Source organism: Diceros bicornis, chromosome 21 (genome assembly GCF_020826845.1).
Source record: "Diceros bicornis minor isolate mBicDic1 chromosome 21, mDicBic1.mat.cur, whole genome shotgun sequence".
Taxonomy (NCBI): Eukaryota; Metazoa; Chordata; class Mammalia; order Perissodactyla; family Rhinocerotidae; genus Diceros; species Diceros bicornis.
In genome coordinates this window covers 35985263-36007587 of record NC_080760.1, presented here as the reverse complement: position 1 = coordinate 36007587, position 22325 = coordinate 35985263, and the positions used below count along the sequence as shown (strand labels likewise).

Genomic DNA, 22325 nt, shown 5'->3' with positions numbered 1-22325 from the left:
TGACACAAAGAGCTCACTCAAGACTGACACAGGGTCAGAGCTAGAAAAAAGTCTGTGAGAATGGAGAAGGTTCATTCCTTAAAGGAGAGCCTCTTAATTTTTTGTCTCACCCCCCCCACCCCCAAACCTGCCTTAAGGGCTATGATCAAGCTCACATTCATCAGTAACCAGGATTTAACACCACAGTGCTTCTTGACCAGGAGGAGAACAGAGGGCAGATCAGACAGCAGTCTGGGACCAGTCCCAGCAGTCTAGTGGTTAAATTTTCCATGCTCTGCTCTGGTGGCCCAGATTCCGTTCCCAGCCACAGACCTACACCACTCGTCTGTCAGTGGCCATGGTGTGGTGGCGGCTCACATACAAAAAGAAGAAGATTAGGGGGCTGGCCCAGTGGCATAGTGGTTAAGTTCAAGCACTCCACATTGGTGGCCCGGGATTCGCAGGTTTGGATCCCAGGTGTGGACCTACAGACCACTCATCAAGCCACGCTGTGGCAGCATCATATATGCAAAGTAGACAGGCACAGATGTTAGCTCAGGGCCACTCTTCCTCAAGCAAAAAGAGGAAGACTGGCAACAGATGTTAGCTCAGGGCCAAACTTCCTCACCAAAAAAAAAAAAAAAAAAGAAGAGGATGATTGGCAGTGGATGTTAGCTCAGGGCAAATCTCCCTCAGCCAAAAAAACAAACAGAATCAGCAATCTGAACTGTCCATTCCACCCAGGGGGTCCTGATATGTCCTTCTAATAATCCTGAGATCCCAACCCACATGTCTCACTAAAAATGACCACTGAAACTCATCTGAGTCCTTAAATCACCACATAAGGCCAAGCTGAGTACTTAATAGGAGACTGCACACTTTCCATATACTTCAACTGCACAGGCATTGTGTGCTTGTATTTCAAGACTTTCTGGTGCTATTGTAAAAATGTCACGTTTGGGAAAGCTGAGAACTATATACTGCAGGGGACAATGGAGGACAAGCTGTCAGGAGTGAGACAGGAGTCGGTAGGAGCACAGGCTTCAGAGCCCAACACAGTCTGTATCTAGGGGATCAGTTTCTGTACACCTGACAAAAGTTATATTGATGTCAATTAAGGAGAGAAATATTTACAGTTACGACAGTGTTCACAAAAGACCTCTGTTCTTTGTGCATAACACTCTTCTTTTGGAAGATTACATAAGATAAGGTATCTCTTATTGCCTTCATACTCTAAAAGTTAAAGCTTGGTGTAGCTATAGACCTGTTTTCTTTTAACCAAAATCAACACTATATTGTGTGCCAATGTGTTAGCCCTGGACTTTACCAAGCAACCTTGTTCTCTTATGTTTACATTGCAACAGCATTCCAGCTGTGTCTAATTTTCTTCCTGCTTTGGATTCAGCTATAATAAAAGCAAAACATAGCTAAAGCAAATCAAAGGGCACAGTGGGAAAACTCCCAGAAATTCTAAATTGAGAAAGTAAAAAAACTGTATTAGATTATGGCTGCTGATAGAGATTATGTTTGAAATATTAATTATTGAAATTAGATGAGAAAATATCCTACCTAATCTTTATTTTTTTCTATTCAGAGTTTAACCTTTAGGAGCTAAGAATGATTATACTAGTTGCAAATGCCTCAACACTGTCATCTAAAAGAGTAGAGATAATGATACCAAGTGCATTGATTTGTGGGGGAGGATTAAATGAACTAAGAGCAGTAAAGAACAGCCTGTCTGTTATTTGTGTCTGTCCAGCACTCATTTCCCAGTGGTAACAGAACTTTCAAAAAAAATTTTTTCATTTGGTGGAACAATGCCCCTCCCCCACTCAGTGAGTCTGACAATCAAAGGGTTCTGCCCATCCAGAGCCAAGAGGTGGGCATGTGACCCAGGCTCAGCCAATCAGAATCACTCTCCAGAGTTTAGCATCTAGAGAGAGCAACTGCATAGGCAGCAAATAGCTAGAGCTGATGTCTCTGCTGTAGGAGGTTGGAAGGGATTGCCTTTCAGTTACCTGGATCCCCAAGAGCTGCTCCAGTTCTTCTTCTCCAGGCAGCCTGGTTTGTCAATGTTTCCTTTCACTGTCAGCTGGCTCTGCCATATATTTGAAGCAAATGATGACTGGGGCTGCTTATATACAAATACTCAACATTGTGCCCGGCAAATGGCAAGTCCTCAATAAGTTGTCACTACTGTCATTTGTTCATTCAACACATTTTTTACTGATTAGCTAATATATAAATGCCAAGCCATTGGGCATACAGAGATGGAGAAAACAAATTCTCTGTCCTCAAAGTACTTACATTCTAATTATGGGTAAACAAAGACTACAATACTGGGTACCACCTGTAATGGAAAAATCTGCATTTTGTTAGTTGCAAGAAGTTACTAAAAGCAAAAAGTAAGAGAATGTGAGTAGGAGAGTCTTGATGGAGAGGAAGGGAGGGTAGAAAAGCAAGGGTAGGTTGCCATTGACAAAGACTCTCTCCTTGTCCTGATTTTAGTCAGGTTTCTCTGAGCCCTCTTTTCAACTAGGCCTTGACCTTGGCCCTATCCTGTCTTTGGCCTGCCCAGTCCAGTCTTAGCAAAGAATCCTACAAAGTCAGTTTAGTGAGAATCCCCCACCCTCGATATCTGATCAAGTTCCTCATCCTCCATCTTTGATGTATAAGTCCTTAGCCTGCCTTTACCAAGAATTCTCTTAGTTGGTTTAGTAAGAATCCCCCTACCCTTGATGTCTCCTATTAATAAATTTCCATCCACTGACCCCCTCCCTGTCCCATGGCTATAAATCCCCACTTGTCCTTGTTGTATTTAGAGTTGAGCCCCATCTCCCTCCCCTACTGCAATACTTCTATTGCAATAATCTTGAATAAAGTCTTCTGTACTGTTTTAACAAGTGTCAGAATAATTTTTTTCTGTAATATCATATGGTCTCAGGCACTTTGCAATCTTGCCCTTAGCCTCAATCATCAGTGCCTTTTTTCTTCCTTCCTTTCTTCCTTCCTCCCATCCTTCCCTCCCTCTTTCTCTCTCTCTCTTTCTTAGGCTAGGCTATCCCAGGCTTGGGCTGAATTCTGTCAGTGATCTTAATTACTGGAAAGAGGGGGTTAATTCCTGTCTGGATCTAGCATTTAGCTTCCTTTGCAGCGGATCCCAAGTTCTCTCTTCACGGCTATCAGAGTGAATATCTCAGCTACTATCTTCCACTGGAGAATGGGATAATCACAATTACCCTCCAGCAGCTGAGAGGCTTAAAAAGATAATCTATGTAAAACCGCTTTGTGTATTGCAAAATGTTATATAAATATATTTTTTAAACAAAAGAAAAAGAAAGAGGGCTTGATGAAGTGTTGAAATTGTTGAAGTGCACTGACCAAATCGTTAAAAGAGGAAATTATATGCCTGGACACAGCAGCAGTAGCCTGATTATCCAGGGTCAGCTGCTGCAGCTGTGAGCAATTTACCCATGTGATTATCTGGTTTCTGTCTCCCTCCATTTAAGGATAAGATAGCTGGATAGCAGCTAAAGCAGTTGAAGGAGATATTTTATGAGAGTAAAGAAATGTGTTCATCACATTTGCAAAGGTTACACAAAAATCTCAAGGCACTTGGCCATTGTTTGCAGAAAGGAAATCTTGTATATTTTATAGGCCTACAATTTTTATAGTTGCAACATCTGCCAGACTGCGTGAGCTGATGCAATAAAAGTTGAGAATTCTTTTCCTAGTCTAGTGGAGCTTAGAATTAGCATCTAATCTTCTTTAGTGATTAAGAGCCAGATCACCTTGATTTGAATCTTGAATCTACCATTTACTTGCTCTTGTCTTCAGCAAGTTACTTAACCTCATGTTAAAAATGAGAATGATTATGATACCTACTCACAGAGTTATTGAGAGGAATAAATGAGTAAATGAGTAGACTGAATAGAACAGAGCCTGGCATATGGTAGGGGCCCTATAAATTGTAACTGTTATTTAGAGTTAATCAGATCACGTACAATAGCTGGCATTTGAAGGCCATAAGAGGTAGACGCTGTGCTAAAAGCTTTGCCAACCACTGTCACTCAATTCTCACAGCAGTTCTGTGCAGGAAAGAGTTACCATAGCAGCGCTGATACAGAAGGGCCTGCTCGTGGCGCTGGCCCATGGCTAGCATCTGGGAACTTGGCTCTTGGAAGGTTCCCTAAGTTACTAACTGATAAGGCAACTTTGCCCACCTGGGGCACTGCATTCTACCATTCCAGCTTGCCTAGATTGTTTGTACAAACACCATGATTTATGGAGAACACGTGTTTTCCCTCTGAGAGTCTGGAATGCTGGCAGTTGTGGCTGGCCAAGCAGGCAGAGTATACCTCCATGAGCAGCCCCCAATAAAAACCTTGTACTCTGATCTCAAGAAGGTTTCCCTGGGCAGAGACATTGCCCATGCGTTACCGTATGTCCCTGCTGGAGGAAGCAGCCAGTTCTGTGGGGCCCTTCCTGGGAGGGAGAACAGAGGAGCCTGTACCTGGATTTCTCCAGACAATACCTGATATGTCTTTTTCCCTTACTGATCCTTCTCTGTGTCGTTTCATTGTAATATATCTTAGCCATGAGTCCAACTATATGTTGAGTCCTTCTAGTATGTATGGGTGATCATAGGCTTCCAAAAACAAAAATCTTAAAGATATATAACATGACTCTAATTCCATAAATTTAAAAACCTAAGGAATGGAAGCATTGAGATGTAGACATGGTCACTCAGTAGGTGAAGGAGCTGGGACCTAAATCCTGTCTTGTCTCCCTCCAAAGACCATGTTCATTCCACTGTGCCAGGCAGCCACACCTGATTACATACATCCTGGGCCAAGGCAAACTTCTTTCTAAGGTACAGTGCCTAGTAGCTACTGGTTAGCTATGCAACTTTGGGGAAATATTTTAAAGGTTTTGAACTTCAGATTTTTTCACTGTATAACTGTAATAATAATAATACCAATGTCCTAGAATTGCTGTGAGGATTTAATAAGATTATGTATACAAACTATGTCATATATGTGAAGCATGTACATATTAAATATACAATATATTAAAATCTATGAAGTATTTAGCCCAGTGGCTGGCACACAGTAAACCTCGATAAATGAAAAGCTAGACAAATATGTACATACATGGTCAACATACATACATTTGTATAAGTATGTACATATATACTTACATGTATATATATGTATACACATATATACGTTTGCAGGTTAGTTACTCATCTAACAAGTTCTGTCTTGATTATAGAGCATCAGTCACCATTCATAAATGAAGCTAGTTAGCATTTCATAAGTGGGCCTAATTTTTGATGCCTACTGGTTTCAACCTAGAGAACCACTTTATCCAGAAACCTTCTGCTCAAAGCCTAATGGCTGACTTTCTTTAATATTTAACCTGTGAAATTAATTATTAGCTAAACAGTTCAGAGCTTTGCTTAAGACACTAACTAGGATTTATCATTAACTCTAACATACACATATAAGGTGGCTATATTTTCATAACTCAGATTAGAACTTGTGATCTAGCAATGAACTGCTGTGCTGGGAAACGGGAACTTCCTTGGAAACTCCAATTTCTGTGTATAGACTATTCAATCCTCCTAAAACCATGGAAAGCAAACTGCAGTGGTTAAGATATGCTATCAATAATGCCTTACTTTACCCTTTACTTTGTGACTTAATGGCATTTATGTTTATAGTATTACCAAACTGTACTGTAATTGAAGTATAATTACACACTCTTTGGAAATCATTTGGAAACAATTCATGGCATCCTCTATCTTCGCTCTGAAGCTGAGATGTACAGTATGAGGCAGTAGATCATAGTATAAGAGGCTGGTTTTCTCCTAGAACTTGGTATCACCTGCCGCCTTCTGTCTGGAGCAAAGACGACAGAATCAACTCTAACCCAAACACACCATTTTTCAATGTGGAAAGCCTCAGTCACTCCAACCAACTCCAAGTTCGCACTTATTGGCAAATGTCCACCTAAGTGGCCTAAAATTATTTAACCTATTGGTGCCTCGGGTTCCTTGTGTATAAAATGGAGATAATAAGAATACCTACCCGATAGTTAAGAATACTATATTATACACTTGAAAATTTGTTAAGAGGGTAGAATTCATGTTATGTGTTCTTACCATAATAAAATAAAATTTAACAACAACAAAAGGATATCTGCCTCAAACAATTTAAGAGGTTTAAATAAGTTAATATGTGTAAAATGATTAGAATAGGGCCTGGCACATAGTATAAAATAAATAAACAAATTAAAAAAATATACAGTATGATCTTCTACTGTTCTCTAATTGCTTCTATATCCATTTTATAGTCCTAACAAGACTATAAGCTGTTTAAGGCTGGGGACCACATTGGCACTATACTTTCCTGAACTTAGCCCAGCAGTACACATAGGGAGCCATCAATAAACAGTTGTGAATTTGATTGTGGCAGCATTGCATAGGAGAAAAACCCTGGAACACCCCGAATGGCTTGAGTGCCACTTTAACCAAGGCCTCTAGATCAACAGCTTTCAAAATACTTGACCCCAACACACGGTAACAAGTAATTTTTATCTTGCAAATCAATACATACATGAATATGTCCATATATTTACATAATGTACACCTAACTGAAAAAAAGTTTTATAAAACAATATTTACCCTTACTACATAAAATATGCTCTGATATTTTCTATTCTAGTTAAATCCAGTCCAGTGCCTCTCAAACTTTCATGTGCATTCAAATCATTTGGGGATCATGTTAAAAAGTAGATCAGATTCAGCAGGACTTGGGTAGGATCAGAGGTTCTGCATCGCTATCATGCTTTCCATGTGACACTTTGGCTCCACGGACCATACTTTTGAGTAGTAAGAGTCTAGTCTAGTCTATTTAAATTCTTTTTTAATGCTGGAGATGGCTCTCTAAATTTATTTCATAACCCACTAAAGGATTGCAATCTACAGTTTGTAAAACACTGTGCCAAATAATTTTGAAAGTTTCTTTTATCTCTATAATTCCATTGCTATCTTCCTAACCTTGGGATAGAAATCCTAGGCCTGCATAGAAGTAGGGGTAGGGGAATTAACAGCAAGAATGACTCAAGCATCGCCTTTCATATTGACCCTTAGGCTGAAATGCCGATCTGGTTTCCAGACCTTTCTTCACTGTTCTAAATCTACACCTTGCAGCTATATTAATAAATTGATTGCGCATTTTTTAAGAGCAGGACATTGAACCAAGTGCTTTATATCTATTCCACTTATTCCTACAACCCACCCTATGAGGGTATCCCCATTTTACAAATGAGAGAAGGTAAGTAGCTAACAAGTGATGGAGTTGGGATTCCAGAACCCATGTTCTTGTGATAGCCAGCCCCCAAGATGGCTCCAGTGATCCTTGCCTCCTGGTCGTCACACCCTAGTGTAGTCCTCTCCCTTGAAAAGAGCTGACCTGGTAACCAATAGAGTATTAAGGAAATGACAGTATGTGACTTCCAAGGCTCAGTTAGAAGACATTGTGGCTTCTGTTTTACACTCTCTTGGATCACTCTTTCTGGAAGAAACTAGGTTGCCTTGTTATAAGAATTCTCAAAGAGGCTTACGAAGAAGTCCATACAGCACTGGAATGAAGCTTCCTACCAATAGTCAGCACCAATCTGTTAGGCATACAAGTAAGCCACTGTGGGAGCAAATCCTCCAGCCTGTCAAGCCTTCAGATGACTGTAGCCTCAGATGACATCTTGACCGCAACCTCAAGAAAGACCCCAAGCTACAACCACCCAGATAAGCCTCTCTCAAATTCCTGACCCAGGGAACCTGTGTGAGAGAATAAACATTTATTATTGTTTTACACCATTAAGTTTCAGGGCAATTTCTTAAGTAGCAATAGATAACTAATAATAGTCCTTAACCAATAGGTTATATTGCATCATTACGATTCAGCCCTAAAAGGAAAGTGAAAGTTTTATGAAGTCCTTTTGGATTACCTCTTCACTGTGGCAGCTTCTACTATGGTTTGGCAAATTTTCATTCTCCCCTTGCAAACAACTTCGTGAGAGGCATCTACTTCCTATCCAGACTTGACTAGATGACTTGCTGTAGCCAGTTGGATATGGCAGTTGTGATGTTAAATCATACTCAAACAGAAATTTTTGGACATACTACAATAATCTGCCTGCACTCTTAAGCTTCTGCCCTCGTCTGTAAAAACACTATATCCCAGAGAGTCGAGGTTCCTTTAGCCTGGGTGCCAGAATGAGAAGGCACAGAACACATACCTGAACTTGACCTCCAACTTGGAGACAAGCCAAACTGAGCTCAATCATATGCAGAGTTGACTTGTAGACCCGTGAGTGAGAAATAAATGCCTGTTGTTGTAAGCCACCAGATTTGGAGTTGTTTGTTACCACCGCCAAAGCTGACCCATACACTCACCGTGCTGCATGATGCCATGCTCCATAAGCCGGTGGCAAAGCTGCTCTGCCTCCTTCCTTGTGGTGGCCTCACCTTCCTGAACCAGCCAATCCAGGAATTCAGATGCCATGAAGGTGCGCTCATACTTGATCCCTTCCTCTTCCCTGGGCTGCAGGAGTGTGTTTTCAGGGCTCATCAGCCTGGGAGGAAGAAAGGGAAGAAAAAAAGACTTACGCAAAAGGAAAGTAGCTCATTTGAAGTTCTACATCGTAGGCTTCTGTGAAGTATCACAGCAAAGTTGTCAGACAGACAGATGTGGCTGTCGTGTGCTGCCCCAATGTGATTTTTAAGAGAAGGATCTGCTTCAGAAGTGAACAAGGTGTATTTTCCTGGTAATTAGAAAAAAACTGAAGACTCAATTTAAAACATTTGCATTAGCAGACTGCATTCAGTTTAGCCATCTTGGAAAAGAGTTGCAAGTTACTGGCCAAGTCCGACCCTACCTTTCTAAAAAGGCTGGCATTTCTTTCCTGAAACTATTATTCCATTTCCCAAATCATTATGCTAAGAAGAAGACTACTGCTATGGACCGAAGGTTTGTGTCCTCCGGAAATTCACATATTGAAATGCTACTGCCCAATGGGATATAGTATTTGGAGATGGGTCCTTTGGGAGGTGATTATTTCCTGAGGGTGGAGCCCCCATGAATTACTGCCCTTACGAGAAGAGACACAAGAGAGTTTGCTTCCTCTCTCTCTCTGTGAAGATACAGTGAGATGACTGTCTGCAAACCAAGAACAGAGCTCTCAACAGACACCACATCTGCTGGCGCCTTGATCTTGGACTTCCCAGCCTCCAGACTATAAGAAATAAATGTTTATTGTTTAAGCCATCCAGTCTACGGTATTTTTGTTAAAGCAGCCAGAAATGACTAAGACAACTACGTAAGTCACTCCTTTACAATCCCCCAACCCCACATAGCCTGTTTCTCACACCTACCTTCCCACGCATTCTCCAACTCCTCTAGTTTCTGTTCTCACTACACTCCAAAATAGCTCCCACTGGGACCATAATAGTTCCCGTGCGTCTACATATGATTGGCATTTGGTAAGTCTTCATTTTGGTTGACACTGATAGCATTAGATGCTACGGACCACTCCCTTCAACTAGAGGGACATCACACTGTTCCCTAACTCTTTCAAGGTTACCTTTGTGTTGGCTCTTCCTCACTTCCCTGGACTTTAAAGGCTGGAATCCCTTGAGATTCAGTTCCCCAAATACTTCCCTAAACCAGGCCTATATTCCCAACTCCAGACCTTTGAATCCACATGGACATCTCAAAGACATCTCAAAATCAACAAGCTCAAAATTGAACTCTTGTTCTTCTCCACAAGCCTGGCCCTGTACCTATGAGTGCTTCCACCTTCCAGCAAGGAAACAAGGCATCATCTTTGATGCCTCCATCTTCCTCAACCCCCTGCCCAGTCAATCAGCATGAACTGTGAATGTTACCTCCCAAATCACTCTCATATGTGTCTAGGTCTTCTCATCTCTGGCATCGCCACCACCATAGTCCAAAATACCAACACCTTTAACCTAGATAATTGTGGTGGTTTCTTAATTGGACTATACCATGTACCCACTCAACGCAACCTCAACCCAAGCCATCCAGTGGGTACTATGTACCCATTCAACCCAACCTCAAGCACCTAAGTCCAGACACAGCAAGTGAAATGATCTTTTTAAAATTCAAACCTAATAATGAATGTCCTGCCCTTGTTGAAAAATACACTTCAGTGGCTTTTCATTGCTTCTAGGCTAAAGACCAAAATCCTTTATATGGCCCACAATGCATGCACACTGCCCCCTGCCTCCTTAGGACCATTCTCACCTCTGACTTCTGTCTGCTCCAAAGGCACTGGTCTTCTTTCAGTTTCTCAAACATATCATGCTCCATCTACCACAGGGCCGGTGAATATGTCATTCCCACAGCTGGAATGCTCTCCTTCACTTCCCCCCACTACTCCTCCACTCCTCAAAAGCCTACTTAACTTCATATCCTTTGTATCTCAGTTAGTGTCAGGTTTCTATTAGGCCATATCATTAGTTCCTGCACAGTTTTTGTGATTATCAGATTAAAGACTACCTCCCCTACTCAATCATAATCTCCACCAGGGTAGAGTCCGTGTTTGTCCATAAAACTTTGTTCAGGGGCCAGCCCCGTGGCTTAGTGGTTAAGCGCGCGTGCTCCGCTACTAGTGGCCCAGGTTCAGATCCCGGGCGCGCACTGATGCACTGCTTCTCCGGCCAACCCGAGGCCACGTCCCACATACAGCAGCTAGAAGGATGTGCAACTATGACATACAACTATCTACTGCTGTTATCATTAAAAATCTGAGGGGAAAAAAAAAAGGAGAAGGATTGGCAATAGATGTTAGCTCAGAGCCAGTCTTCCTCAGCAAAAAGAGGAGGATTGGCATGGATGTTAGCTCAGGGCTGATCTTCCTCACAAACAAACAAACAAACAAACAAATAAATAAATAAATAAAACTGTTTAAAAAAAAACTTTGTTCAATGAAAAATGGAACCTCTGGGGCCAGCCCCGTGGTACAGCGGTTAAGTGCAAGCGCTCCGCTTTGGCGGCCCAGGGTTCACAGGTTTGGATCCCAGGCGCGCACTGACGCACCGCTTGTTAAGCCACGCTGTGGCAGTGTCCCACATAAAGCAGAGCAAGATGAGCACGGATGTTAGCACAAGGCCAATCTTCCTCAAGGAAAAAAGGGGAGGATTGGCATCGGACGTTAGCTCAGGGCTAGTCCCCCTCACAAAATAAAAAAAAGGAACCTCATAACAATGCCACAATCATTGTGTCATCTTCCTTTAAAACTATTCCTGATAAGTTCCTGTCTTCTACTTGGAAGTTTATCTCTCTCTTTTAAAAACCTCCATTTCTTCTCAAACTAACAATAGTATGCAACGTAAATTGTACCATTTCATTCTAGAGCAGGAAGAAATCTTAGAAATCATTGTAATCCAACTCCTTTTCATCCACATGAGAAAAATGTTATTCTCATCGAAATGAGAAAAAGTGAATGATAGCATTCAGTGTCGTGGGGAGGAAACTTGCTCAAGGTCATGCAAACAAGCACTTTATACATATTTATAAATCATTTCATTTGGAGGTAATTGAACTTGTGTACTGGAATGTCCATTCATGATGTTCATTTTCAATGCTTTCAGACTTAAAGCCCAATCCTGCTGTGGAAAGAACAGAGCACTAGGAATTTGAAGACTTAAGTTTATTCAGAATGGGTCACTTAGTAGTTGTGAGATGCAAAGTAGGCCACTTTTCTTTTTTTTCAGCCTCCTTTTGCTCAAGAGTGTAATGATATCTTCACCCAGCTGTTGTGAGAATCATGTGTGTGTGTGAGTGAAATAACTTTATAATACAAAAGACAATGTATATACAAGATGTTATACCAAACTAATCACTGTGCCTGCATCAGGGCAGGATGAATCTGTGCCTAATAGCTATGAACTGATGAAAAGGGAGATTCCTTCAAGATCCCTCCACTCTTCCCAGCAGCATCTTCAGAGCTCTACTGTTTGGAAGCCAAATTGGGAAGTAGGAGACCTGGGACCCAAACACAGCTCTGCCACAAACTAATCACAAGTCTCACTGCTTTAGTGTCTCCCAAACTCATATGAAACGAGGAAGATAATGCCTATCCCACTTCTTTCACTAGATTGCTGTTATCATTAAAAATCTGAGGGGAAAAAAAAAGTTCTAAGTATATATATTATAAATGTATGCTTTTATCTTAAGAGTATTTATATTAAACTGGTAAGAAAAGATGCTACAGTTGATCTTAGCCAAAAGCTCGAGAAGCGATTAAGAATACTCACACAAGCTATTAGCATATAACAGAACTCATTAAAAACCTTCTTATTTGGCACGGAACAGAACTCGCATTTTACAATCTTCTTATTTAGACCTTTCCCCAAGTCAATCCTCTTTTGCACTTTAATCCATCCTTAGAAATAGCTACTTAATAGACTGATTTCCAGGGTAACAGCTGGTTGGTATGATAAGAATTATATTTAATATAATAATGACAAGGGCCTTCTTAGAAGTGGAAAGGACAACTGCTACATATACATGAACACGAGTGACAGAATCATACGGACATTCTATAGGCAATTATGTGCAAAGATGGCCACAACAGCTCCTCTCATGCTTCTTTTCAATGTGACTTCACTCTTTCTCTCATCAAGAAGTTGAATCTACGTTCCCTTCCCTTGAACTTGGGCTGCCTTTGTGACTTGCATTGACCAACTAAATGTAGCAGAAATGACATTATGTGACTTCCAAGGCAAAGCTTTCAGAGAGCTTGCGACTTCCACCTTTATCCCCTTGGAATGCCATACTGAGACCGCCATGTAAGGAAGCAAGTCTAGCCTACTGGAAGTGAAGAAGCCACATGGAGGAGAACTAAGATGCTCAGACAACAGCCAGCACCAACTCTCAGACAAGTGAACGAGGCCATCCTGGACCTTCCAGCTCAGCTGACCCTCCAGCAAGCATATGAATGAGCCCAGGTGAAACCAGTAGAGGAAATGCCTTGTAACGCACACAATCAGGAGAAATAATATGCCATTCTTGTTTTAAACTACTAAGTTTGGGGGTGATTTGTTTTGAAGGAATAGATAACTGGAATACATTCATATCAACGGGCAATGGCAAAAAGGTGTGAAACCCCAAAAACAGAAACACATCACACAGCTTGGAAAGTACTGAATGAATACTGGAAGGTCCTGGAAATAAACTGCACAGAATAAAGCTACATGGAGCTAGACCCGGAAGACTACATTGGTGATGGGAATCTAGAAAAGAGAACTGAAGGGCCCATGCACATGCGGAAATAAGGAATACCACCATTTTCTCATTTCTTTAGACCCTTAAATAAGGTATTTTGAAGTCAAAATAGAGGAAAACTAGCCTCCTCAGTTTTCTGGTTTTAGATATTATTTCCCTAAGAAGTCTTCGTGGCTCCCAAAAATCTGGACCATGTGCCACTTCTAGGGCTCCCATAGTTCCCTGCAAGGCCCTTCTCAGAGCCCTAGGGGCATCACCTGCTCACTTAACTATAAGCTTTTTGAGACCAAGGTCCCTGTCTATGTGGTTCACAGCTGTTTCCTAGCACAATAAGTCCTCAACAAGTATTTGCTGAAGGAATAAATGAAACTCATTTCTATGCATTCCCCTGCTAACACATCATTATCCAAGAATATCTTAAAAATGATCCCCTCAGGATGATACTGTGTGGAGATGAGGTGAATCAAGAGTTTCTGTCCTATTGATATTCTCCATCTAAGATACAAATGCAGATGCCTGGACTTTCTCTCTGTGTCTAACCACTCTGTTCCTTCCAGCTCAGCAATTTTCCTTTCAAGGTGTGGGGAAGACAAGTGGATGGGGTTTATTTGCGTCACTCGTAACCAGAAACATGACCTGTCAGCCCCCTAGAGCTCCTGCTAAGTAGCTGGTGGCCCCTGGACAAGCAGCTGCCTAACTGATGCTACCGACGTGAGCTTCAGAAAAGAGACCAGTTGCAGGCCTGCTTGGATGTGTTCAACTTGTCATTTCAAACATGCCCCACCACCCTTAGCTCTTCCTTATTTCATTTCTCCTTAAAATCAAGTAATATCCCCATCCAACTTCCTCTGTTTATGACAAAGTCTTTCAAGGAAGTTGATTTTAGTATTAATGTGTAGTCACAATGTTAAAGCAAGAATTTGACTTACTACTTGTTCCAATTATCTTTTTCTACGTAACAAGCTACCCCAAATTTGGTGGCTTAAAACAACCATCATTTAATTATATCTTACTATTCTGTGGGTTGCCTGGGGCTCAACTGTGCAGTTTCTCTATCAGTCTTGTTTGGGGTCATTCATGCAATTGCAGGCAGATGGTGGCTAGGGCTGGACCTCTGGCAATGCAGTATTCCTGAGTCAACATGGCCTCTCTCTCCAGCGTGGACACTGAGATACAGAGCTCAAGAGGGAGGAAGCAGATGCTGCCAGAACTTTTTTACAGTTTTATCGAGATATAATCCACTTACCAGACAGTTAACCCATTTAACATGTACAATTCAATGGTTTTAAGTATATACACAGATTTGTGCAACCATCACAATCCCTAATAAAACACTTTCATCACCCCAAAGGAACCCCTATACCCATTAACCTTCACTCCCCACTTCCCTATTGCCCCAGCCCTAGGCAAACACTAATCTACATTCTTCATCTACGAATTTGCTTATTATGGACAATTCATGTAAATAGAATCATAAAATATGCTGTCCTTTGTAACGGGTTTCTTTCATTTAGGATAATGTTTTCAAGGTTCATCACGTTGTAGCATGTGTTTCATTCCTCTTTATTGCAAATAATATTCCATTGTATGGATATACCACATTATGTTTATCCAATCATCAGTTGATGTACATTAAGATTGTTTCCATTTTGGGCTGTTATTAATAATGTTGCTTTGAACATTCATATGCAAGTTTTTGTGGACATATGTTTTAATTCTCTTGGATATACACTTAGGAGTAGAATTGTTGGGTCATATGGTAACTCTGTTTAACCTTTTGAGAGATTGCCAGACTGTTTTCCAAAGGGGCTATACCATTTTACATTCCCACCAGTAAAGGATGAGAGTTCCATTTTTTCCACATCCTCACCAACATTTGTTATCATCTGTTCTTTTTTAATTAGGACCATCCTAGTGGGTGTGAAGTGGTATTTCAACGTGGTTTTGATATGCATTTCCCTGATGATTGACAATATTGAGCATGCATGCATATATATGCTTATTGTCTGTTTGTATATCTTCTTTGGAGAAATATCTATTCAGATCCTTTGCTCATTTTTAAATTAGGTTACTTGTCTTTTTATTATTGAACTTTAAGTGTTCTTTAGACATTCTAGATGTAAGTCCTTTCTCAGACATATGATTTGCAGATATTTTCTCCCATTCTATGGGTTGTTTTTTTTCACTTTCTTGATGGTATTGTTTGTAGTCCAAATTAAGTTTTTAATTTGAAGGTAGTCCAATTTATCCATTTTCTCTGTCATCACTTGTGCTTTTGGTGTCACATCTCAGAAACCATTGCCTAACCCAAGCCCATGAAGATTTACTCTCATGTTTTCTTCTAAGAGTTTTCAAGCGTTACTTCTTACATTTAGTTCTATGATCCACTTTGAGTTAATTTTTCTACAACACATGAAGTAAGGGTCCAGCTTTATTCCTCTGCCTGTAGCTGTCCAGTTGTCTCAGCAATATTTGTTGCAAAGACTATTCATTGCCTGTTGAATTACCTTGACGCTCATGTCAAAATTCAATCAGCCAGGCCAGGCTTTCTTAATGACTAGGCTCAGAAGTCACAGAATACCAATTACCCTGAATTATATTTGTTAAAGCCATCAGACACAGGCCAGACTCCAGAGGAGGGGACACATGTGCCACCTCTTTATGGAAAGAGCAACATGCACATACAGGAAGAGGTGGAAACACTTGGAGCCACGTTTGGAGACAAGGCACCATACTGCTTCATTTTCATTGGTCAGCTGAAAGGCAATTTCAGTATTGATAGCTCAGTTGCAGTTGTTTGTTGTCTCTTCCACATTTATTTAATATTGTTTACTTTACTTAAAGTAGAGGGTAGTTTCAAAAGCATGAGATGAAAGACCAATCTAGTTTCAAATCCTAACCCTGCACATGTGTTAGCTACGTGACTCTGCTTCCCCAAGTGTACACTGAAGATAATACCTCTCGCCTACTTGGAGAGTTCGGCAGCTTTAGTGTGATAATGCATGAAAGGCTTCAATCACGCTACTAGGTACACCTTCAACACTAAATACATTTTAGCCATAATGATGATGATAACTATGATAATGATAAAAGTTTTCTAGATGGAGCCATTATTCGATAAAATCAAGCCCCTTCCTTTGTGGCAAAATGAATTAAGAGTCTGTGTGTTATTTCTAGAGAGAAGAATAAAAATTCCATTTAACTAGTAATCAGAAATGTGTACGATGCTCTGAAACTCTAGATTTTATAGAACAAATTCATTCTTAGTCAAAATTGTACTGTGCTGGCCTGTAATCATGACACAAAGCCACATGCCTTATAAGATGTTATGCATTAACAATACTTGCCCGCTGCAAGCACTCACCAGATTTTGACGGAGCATGTGAGCTGATTTCAACCTTTCCTGGATATATATCTGAGTCAGATTTCCCAGACTCACTTTAACCCAGAGGGAAGGCAGCATTACAATAGAAGGAACTGCTACATTTACGGGCCAGTACAGGAATAGAAATAAGCTGATAGCGATCTCCTTGCACATTAAAAAAAAATTTTTTTAAGGGCTGAGAAGGCCTATATAATGTGGAAATACATGTGGATGGTATACAAGGGCATGAGACAGGAAGGGAGTCAAAATGACCCGTGGGTTCTTAGGCTGAAAAGACACTTTAGAATTTAGAGAGAGAGCTTTAAAAAAAAGTCATGTGTTACTATAATGATACATTATTTTGAAAAGCAAAGCAAAAAACTCTGTATACATGATAACCACTGCAAATTAAAAATTCATTCGCCCAAATATTAAAAGAGCTACTTACCCCTGGGGATAGTTTATGAATGATTTTTCTTTTCTTCTTAATGGAATTCTCTGTTATTCAAATTATTCCCCAGAGAGAATGTACTACGTTTGTAACTGGGGGAAAATGTTGTCAGTAAAGGAGTTATATTAAGGTTAAGTTTATGTTTAACCAGATGACTCATTCCTGATAAAATGCTTAAATTAATACCCAATATAAGGAGTGGGGAGAGGGCGAGGAGGATGGGGGGCACATGTGAATAGTGACGGATGAAAACTAGACTATTGGTGGTGAGCACAATGCAGTCTATACAGGGGCTTAAGTATAATGATGCATGCCTGAAATTTACACAATGCTATAAACCCATGTGACCTCAATAAATTAATTTTTTTTTTTTGTGAGGAAAATTAGCCCTGAGCTAACCTCTGTTGCCAATCCTCCTCCTGTTGCTGAGGAAGATTGGCCCTGGCCTAACATCCATGCCCGCCTTCCTCTACTTTATATGTGGGACGCCTGCCACAGCATGGCCTGATAACTGGTGCATAGGTCCGTGCCTAGGATCCAAACCCGCGAACTCCGGGCTGCCAAAGCGGAGCACGTGAACTTAACCACTACACCACCAGGCCGGCCCGAAATCAATAAAATAACTTAAAAACAATTTTTTTTAAATACCCAATATAATAAAATAGCTTCCAATGTATAAATTATGTATTTAGACGTATGCTTCCAACATACAGTTTGAATGTATAACATTGACTGGTGTGATTAGCAAGAAAGTATTAATTAGGGAGAAATACCTACATGAGCATTGGTATTTTAAGTACTATGCTATTAGCTATAGAACAGATGTTATAAAGATAAATTGACATAATTTTCATGATAATTAAGTTTGGAACTAGTAAACAGAAAGCTGTTCTGTTAATATGTATCAGTAAAAATATTACATACTGGAAACAGTGAGGGGAAAGGAGGAAAAACAGCATTTTATGCTCTTTGCCAACATATATCTTCTGCCTTCCTTGACTCATCTCCATTTTATACACCCAATAGAACATACTCATTTTCATCTTTATTCCTTACTCATGCTGTTCCTTCACATTTTCCCTCCTTCCTTTCCCTGGAGAAATCCAAACTATTCTTCAAAGAAAAGAGCTCACTGTACAGTGGCACAGGTTGTTCACTGTGGAAAGGAACCTGGCTTCAGGGACAAACGATGGCTAAAATCCAGCCTCGACTTCTCATGAGTAGTCCTGTGTGGAGGTGAGGGACTGCACCTGCCTGGGGGAAAGGGCAAAAGGGTGCCTGGTTCTTATTTGCACAAAGGTGTTCAATGAGAAACTGGGGCTCTGTTTTAAAGGTCTAGATTAAGCACTAACCCTTGTTTGAAAGTATACCAACTAAAGAGTAACCCATACAGATCTCTCCCTTTTTTGACTTTAAAGTCAGTACCATGGTTTATAGAACCTCTCAATGTTTAATGCACTATTTTTACCCCTCCAGCTAAATTAGAAGCTTCTAAAGGATAGACACTATGTCTTAAATGTTTTTATTTCTTAGAAAACTGAGCCTAGGGAGGGAGTATATCATCTTAGGTGTTCAACAAATATCTGTTAATCAACTGACTGAAAACTAGAAATACCACAAGCAACAGTAACAGAGAGTTATTTGTCTCTGAAGGATAAAATCATTTCCTCTTTGCTTGCTATTTTAAATTCACTGGAAGAAAAACTTTTAATGCTGGTTTCATGCTCTGAAGAGACTGATATTCTGGAACCTAAGTTGTAATTTGCACACTCCCCATGGTTTTAGTGGTGTTGTATTAAACAGTTATTTTCAGAACTTGAATCAGCTTTAGCTAGAAGCTGAGTGCAGATTCCAAGGCCACGGCTGTGTTGAACGGCTACATTCAACTATGGTTTCATAACCATAAAATTACACAAGAAGGAGAGAAACCAAGTGTTCCTACACTGAAGTCAAAACAATTCAAACCTCTGTAAGCCTTTTCAAACAACTGTCAAGGGAAGCTGGGTTCTAAAATATATTATAAAGGCCCCTTTTACAGGAATGGTTATTATTTATTTTGGATGCTTCCATAATTATTAGAAAATAGAAGGATTTGCTGCCAAAAACAAAGAAAGAAAGGGGGGAAAAGAAAGAAGTTAATAATGGGTAAGATGAAGTAATAAAGAAAAATTGAAGACAATATCAACCAGAGGAAAGAAAATAGATATATTTAAAAGGAGTAAGAAAGAATGATAAAAAACTGAACACAATGACAAGTAGGGACTACCTTTCTGCAGGTTAACAGGCTAGGTGACAGTAGGATTACTTTTGTCTTGCATATTTGTGGAAGTGATGTGACAGAGGAAGAGAAACAGTCTCTGCTCTTTTTTCAACCAAGGTCTTACATCGTACAATCATAACTCCCTCTCTTTAAAGAGATTTAAAATCACTGCTTTGATACTTCTATGGTCAATTGATTTTTGACAAGGATGCCAAGGCCATCCAATGGGAAAGAATAGTCTTTTCAACAAACGGTGCTGGGACAATTAGAGAGCCACATGCAAAAGAACGAAGCTGGACCCTTACCTCATACCCTATATAAAAAATAACTCAAAATATATTAATGACCTAAATGTAAGAGCTAAAACCATAAGACTTTACAAGAAAACATAAGGGTAAATCTTTGTGACCTTGGATTTGGCAAAGGATTCTTAGATATAATAGCAAAAGCATAAGTGACGAAAGAAAAAATAAATTGGATTACAAAAAAATTTAAAAGTTTTATAATTCAAAGATACCAACAATAAAGTGAAAAGACAACTCACAGAATGGAAGAAAATATTTGCAAGTCATATGCTTGATAATGGATTTGCATCCAAAATATATAAAGAACATTTAAAGCTCAATAATAAAAAGACAAATAACCCAACTTAAAAGTGGACAGGGCCGGCTCCATGGCTTAGTGGTTAAGTGCGTGCGCTCCGCTACTGGTGGCCCGGGTTCGGATCCCGGGTGCGCACTGAAGCACCGCTTCTCCGGCCACGCTGAGGCCACATCCCACATACAGCAACTAGAAGGATGTGCAACTATGACATACAACTATTTGCTGGGACATTGGGGAGAAAAAGGGGGAAAAAAAGGAGGAGGATTGGCAATAGATGTTAGCTCAGGGCCAGTCTTCCTCAGCAAAAAGAGGAGGATTGGCATGGATGTTAGAGCTCAGGGCTGATCTTCCTCACAAAAAAAAGAAAGAAAAGAAAAAAAATTAAAAATAAATAAATATTTATTGAGCATCTTCTATGTCCCAGGAGATGCAGAAATGAAAAGACATGGCCCTTGCCCTTAAATTGCTTACTATCCAGTGGGGAAGCAAACATTAAAAACCTATGTGCAAGGTAGATAAATGCTATAACAGTTAGAAGTATACACCGAATGAAAGGGAAACAAGGAACAAAATCTAAGTCTAACTCTATCAGAGGGAGCTTTCAAGCTCCAGGTTAAGAAGAAATGGGAGTCGGCCTTGAAAGATAGTGAGATGATACAGGATTAAGGAGCAGCAAGTACAAATGCACAATATGAGGAGAGATCAGCACCAGCAGTGCAGTGTTGAGTACAGGCAGAACGGGGTTGGGGGGGGCGGTAGGCAGATAGGGGGATTAGGTGGGAGCAGAGGTAACGGAGGTAACAGGTAACCGTAGAAGGAGATAAGCATGGGCAATAGGCAGTCATTAGGTCAGAAAGGCTTCAGATCCTATAGGTGATAGAGTGGATACATTCTGAGCTCAGGAGTGTCAATGAGGATAATAAAGACGACAGCATAACGACCCTTTTGTATGATGATCATCAGTTACCTTTTTGCTTTCCATTATGGCAACTGTGCTTTCAGCTCAACAAATGTGTCAGCACTTACTGGATACCCCATCCTGTGCTTGTCATTGGCCTCTGGAAGACCAGTGACCAACTTCTTGAAAGCTGGAAACTACTCTTATATACTTTGATTTGGCCCACCTGCTGGAAACCAGTAGGGGGTTATCACTGCCAAAGGACCAGTTGCTAACCTCACTCTAGGGGAAATGGGATAAAGAAATACTTAGCAAGCTGGAGCCACTGGTGTCCATGTAGATGCTAACAGTCTCTCGGCCATCTCTTAGCATGGACTGGAGGGAAGAGAATGGTCTTGACAAGAGATTTTCACGTAGTGAGGTATATGGGGTAACTATTCGGGTTCAAAACTGATTCGGCTTGAACTAAAGAAGCCTGACAGGGCCTATCAAACATACATTGTACATCTGCTTTAACCATTAAAATAAAGAAGGTGCTCTCTTAAGATAAGAATGCATACTTCCCCTCCTACTCCTATTGGTGATTCCCAGATTTGTCCCTTTCCGGACATCAGGGTCATGTTGAGCTGCTAAATTGCAACTAAATACCTCTTTGAAGCTTAGAGGAAAATGTACCCTGGGTGTGTTTAATGTATATCCTTTGTTAAAAAGATATAAGACTGTACTGAAAACCATGCTTCTCCGAAACGCTTTCTAAGGCCTTCCTGGGTTATAATCCTCACTCTGGCTCAAGTAAAACTCACTTTCTTTCATCTGTAGAATGGTTATTGGTTATTTTGCACAGACAGTCTGCAAAAGTGAAATGTGATGGAAAGGATAGACTTCAGAGTCTTGCTGAATATATCTGTCCTAGTGCAGGAAGGAAATGTGATGCGTACAGAACAATACCCCAGTGTCACACAAAAGGAATCTGGGACCGATGTGGTTGATTACCTTCTCCTCCACTCTTTCCTATTAGCACAAACGGTTCCAGAGAGTAGTGGCAATGGGAAGTAGTTCTGGGTTTGAATCTCTGAATTGTGATTTCCAAGCTGTGGTTGGGCTCTATGATCCTGAGTGGCTTCTTGTACATAATAAGGATAATAATGCTTACCTCAATGGGGTCGTAAAAATTAGAGCTACTGGGGCTGGCCCAGTGGCACAGTGGTTAAGTTCACGCATGCTGCTTCTGTGGCCCAGGATTCACGGGCCCGGATCCCGGGCACAGATCTACACACTGCTCATCAAGCCATGCTGTGGCCACATCCCACATACAAAAGAGAGGAGGATTGGCACAGATGTTAGCTCAGGGCCAATCTTCCTCACCAAAAAAAAAAAAAAAAATAGAGCTCCTCTGTATAAAGCATCCAGCATACCACCTGCACAGAGCAGCCATGAACAAATGACACACACAG

The 22325-nt window shown here is 40.6% G+C and overlaps 1 protein-coding gene across 2 annotated transcripts in view; it reads right to left on the bottom strand.

Moving 5' to 3' along the window:
- DEPTOR (DEP domain containing MTOR interacting protein) overlaps positions 1-22325 on the bottom strand; it is a 149781-nt gene that overhangs the window by 67928 nt on the left and 59528 nt on the right. For both annotated transcript variants that reach the window (XM_058564859.1, XM_058564858.1), the window contains exon 4: positions 8441-8619. In XM_058564859.1, the coding sequence (XP_058420842.1) occupies positions 8441-8619 (179 nt within the window). The remainder of the gene's footprint in view (positions 1-8440; positions 8620-22325) is intronic.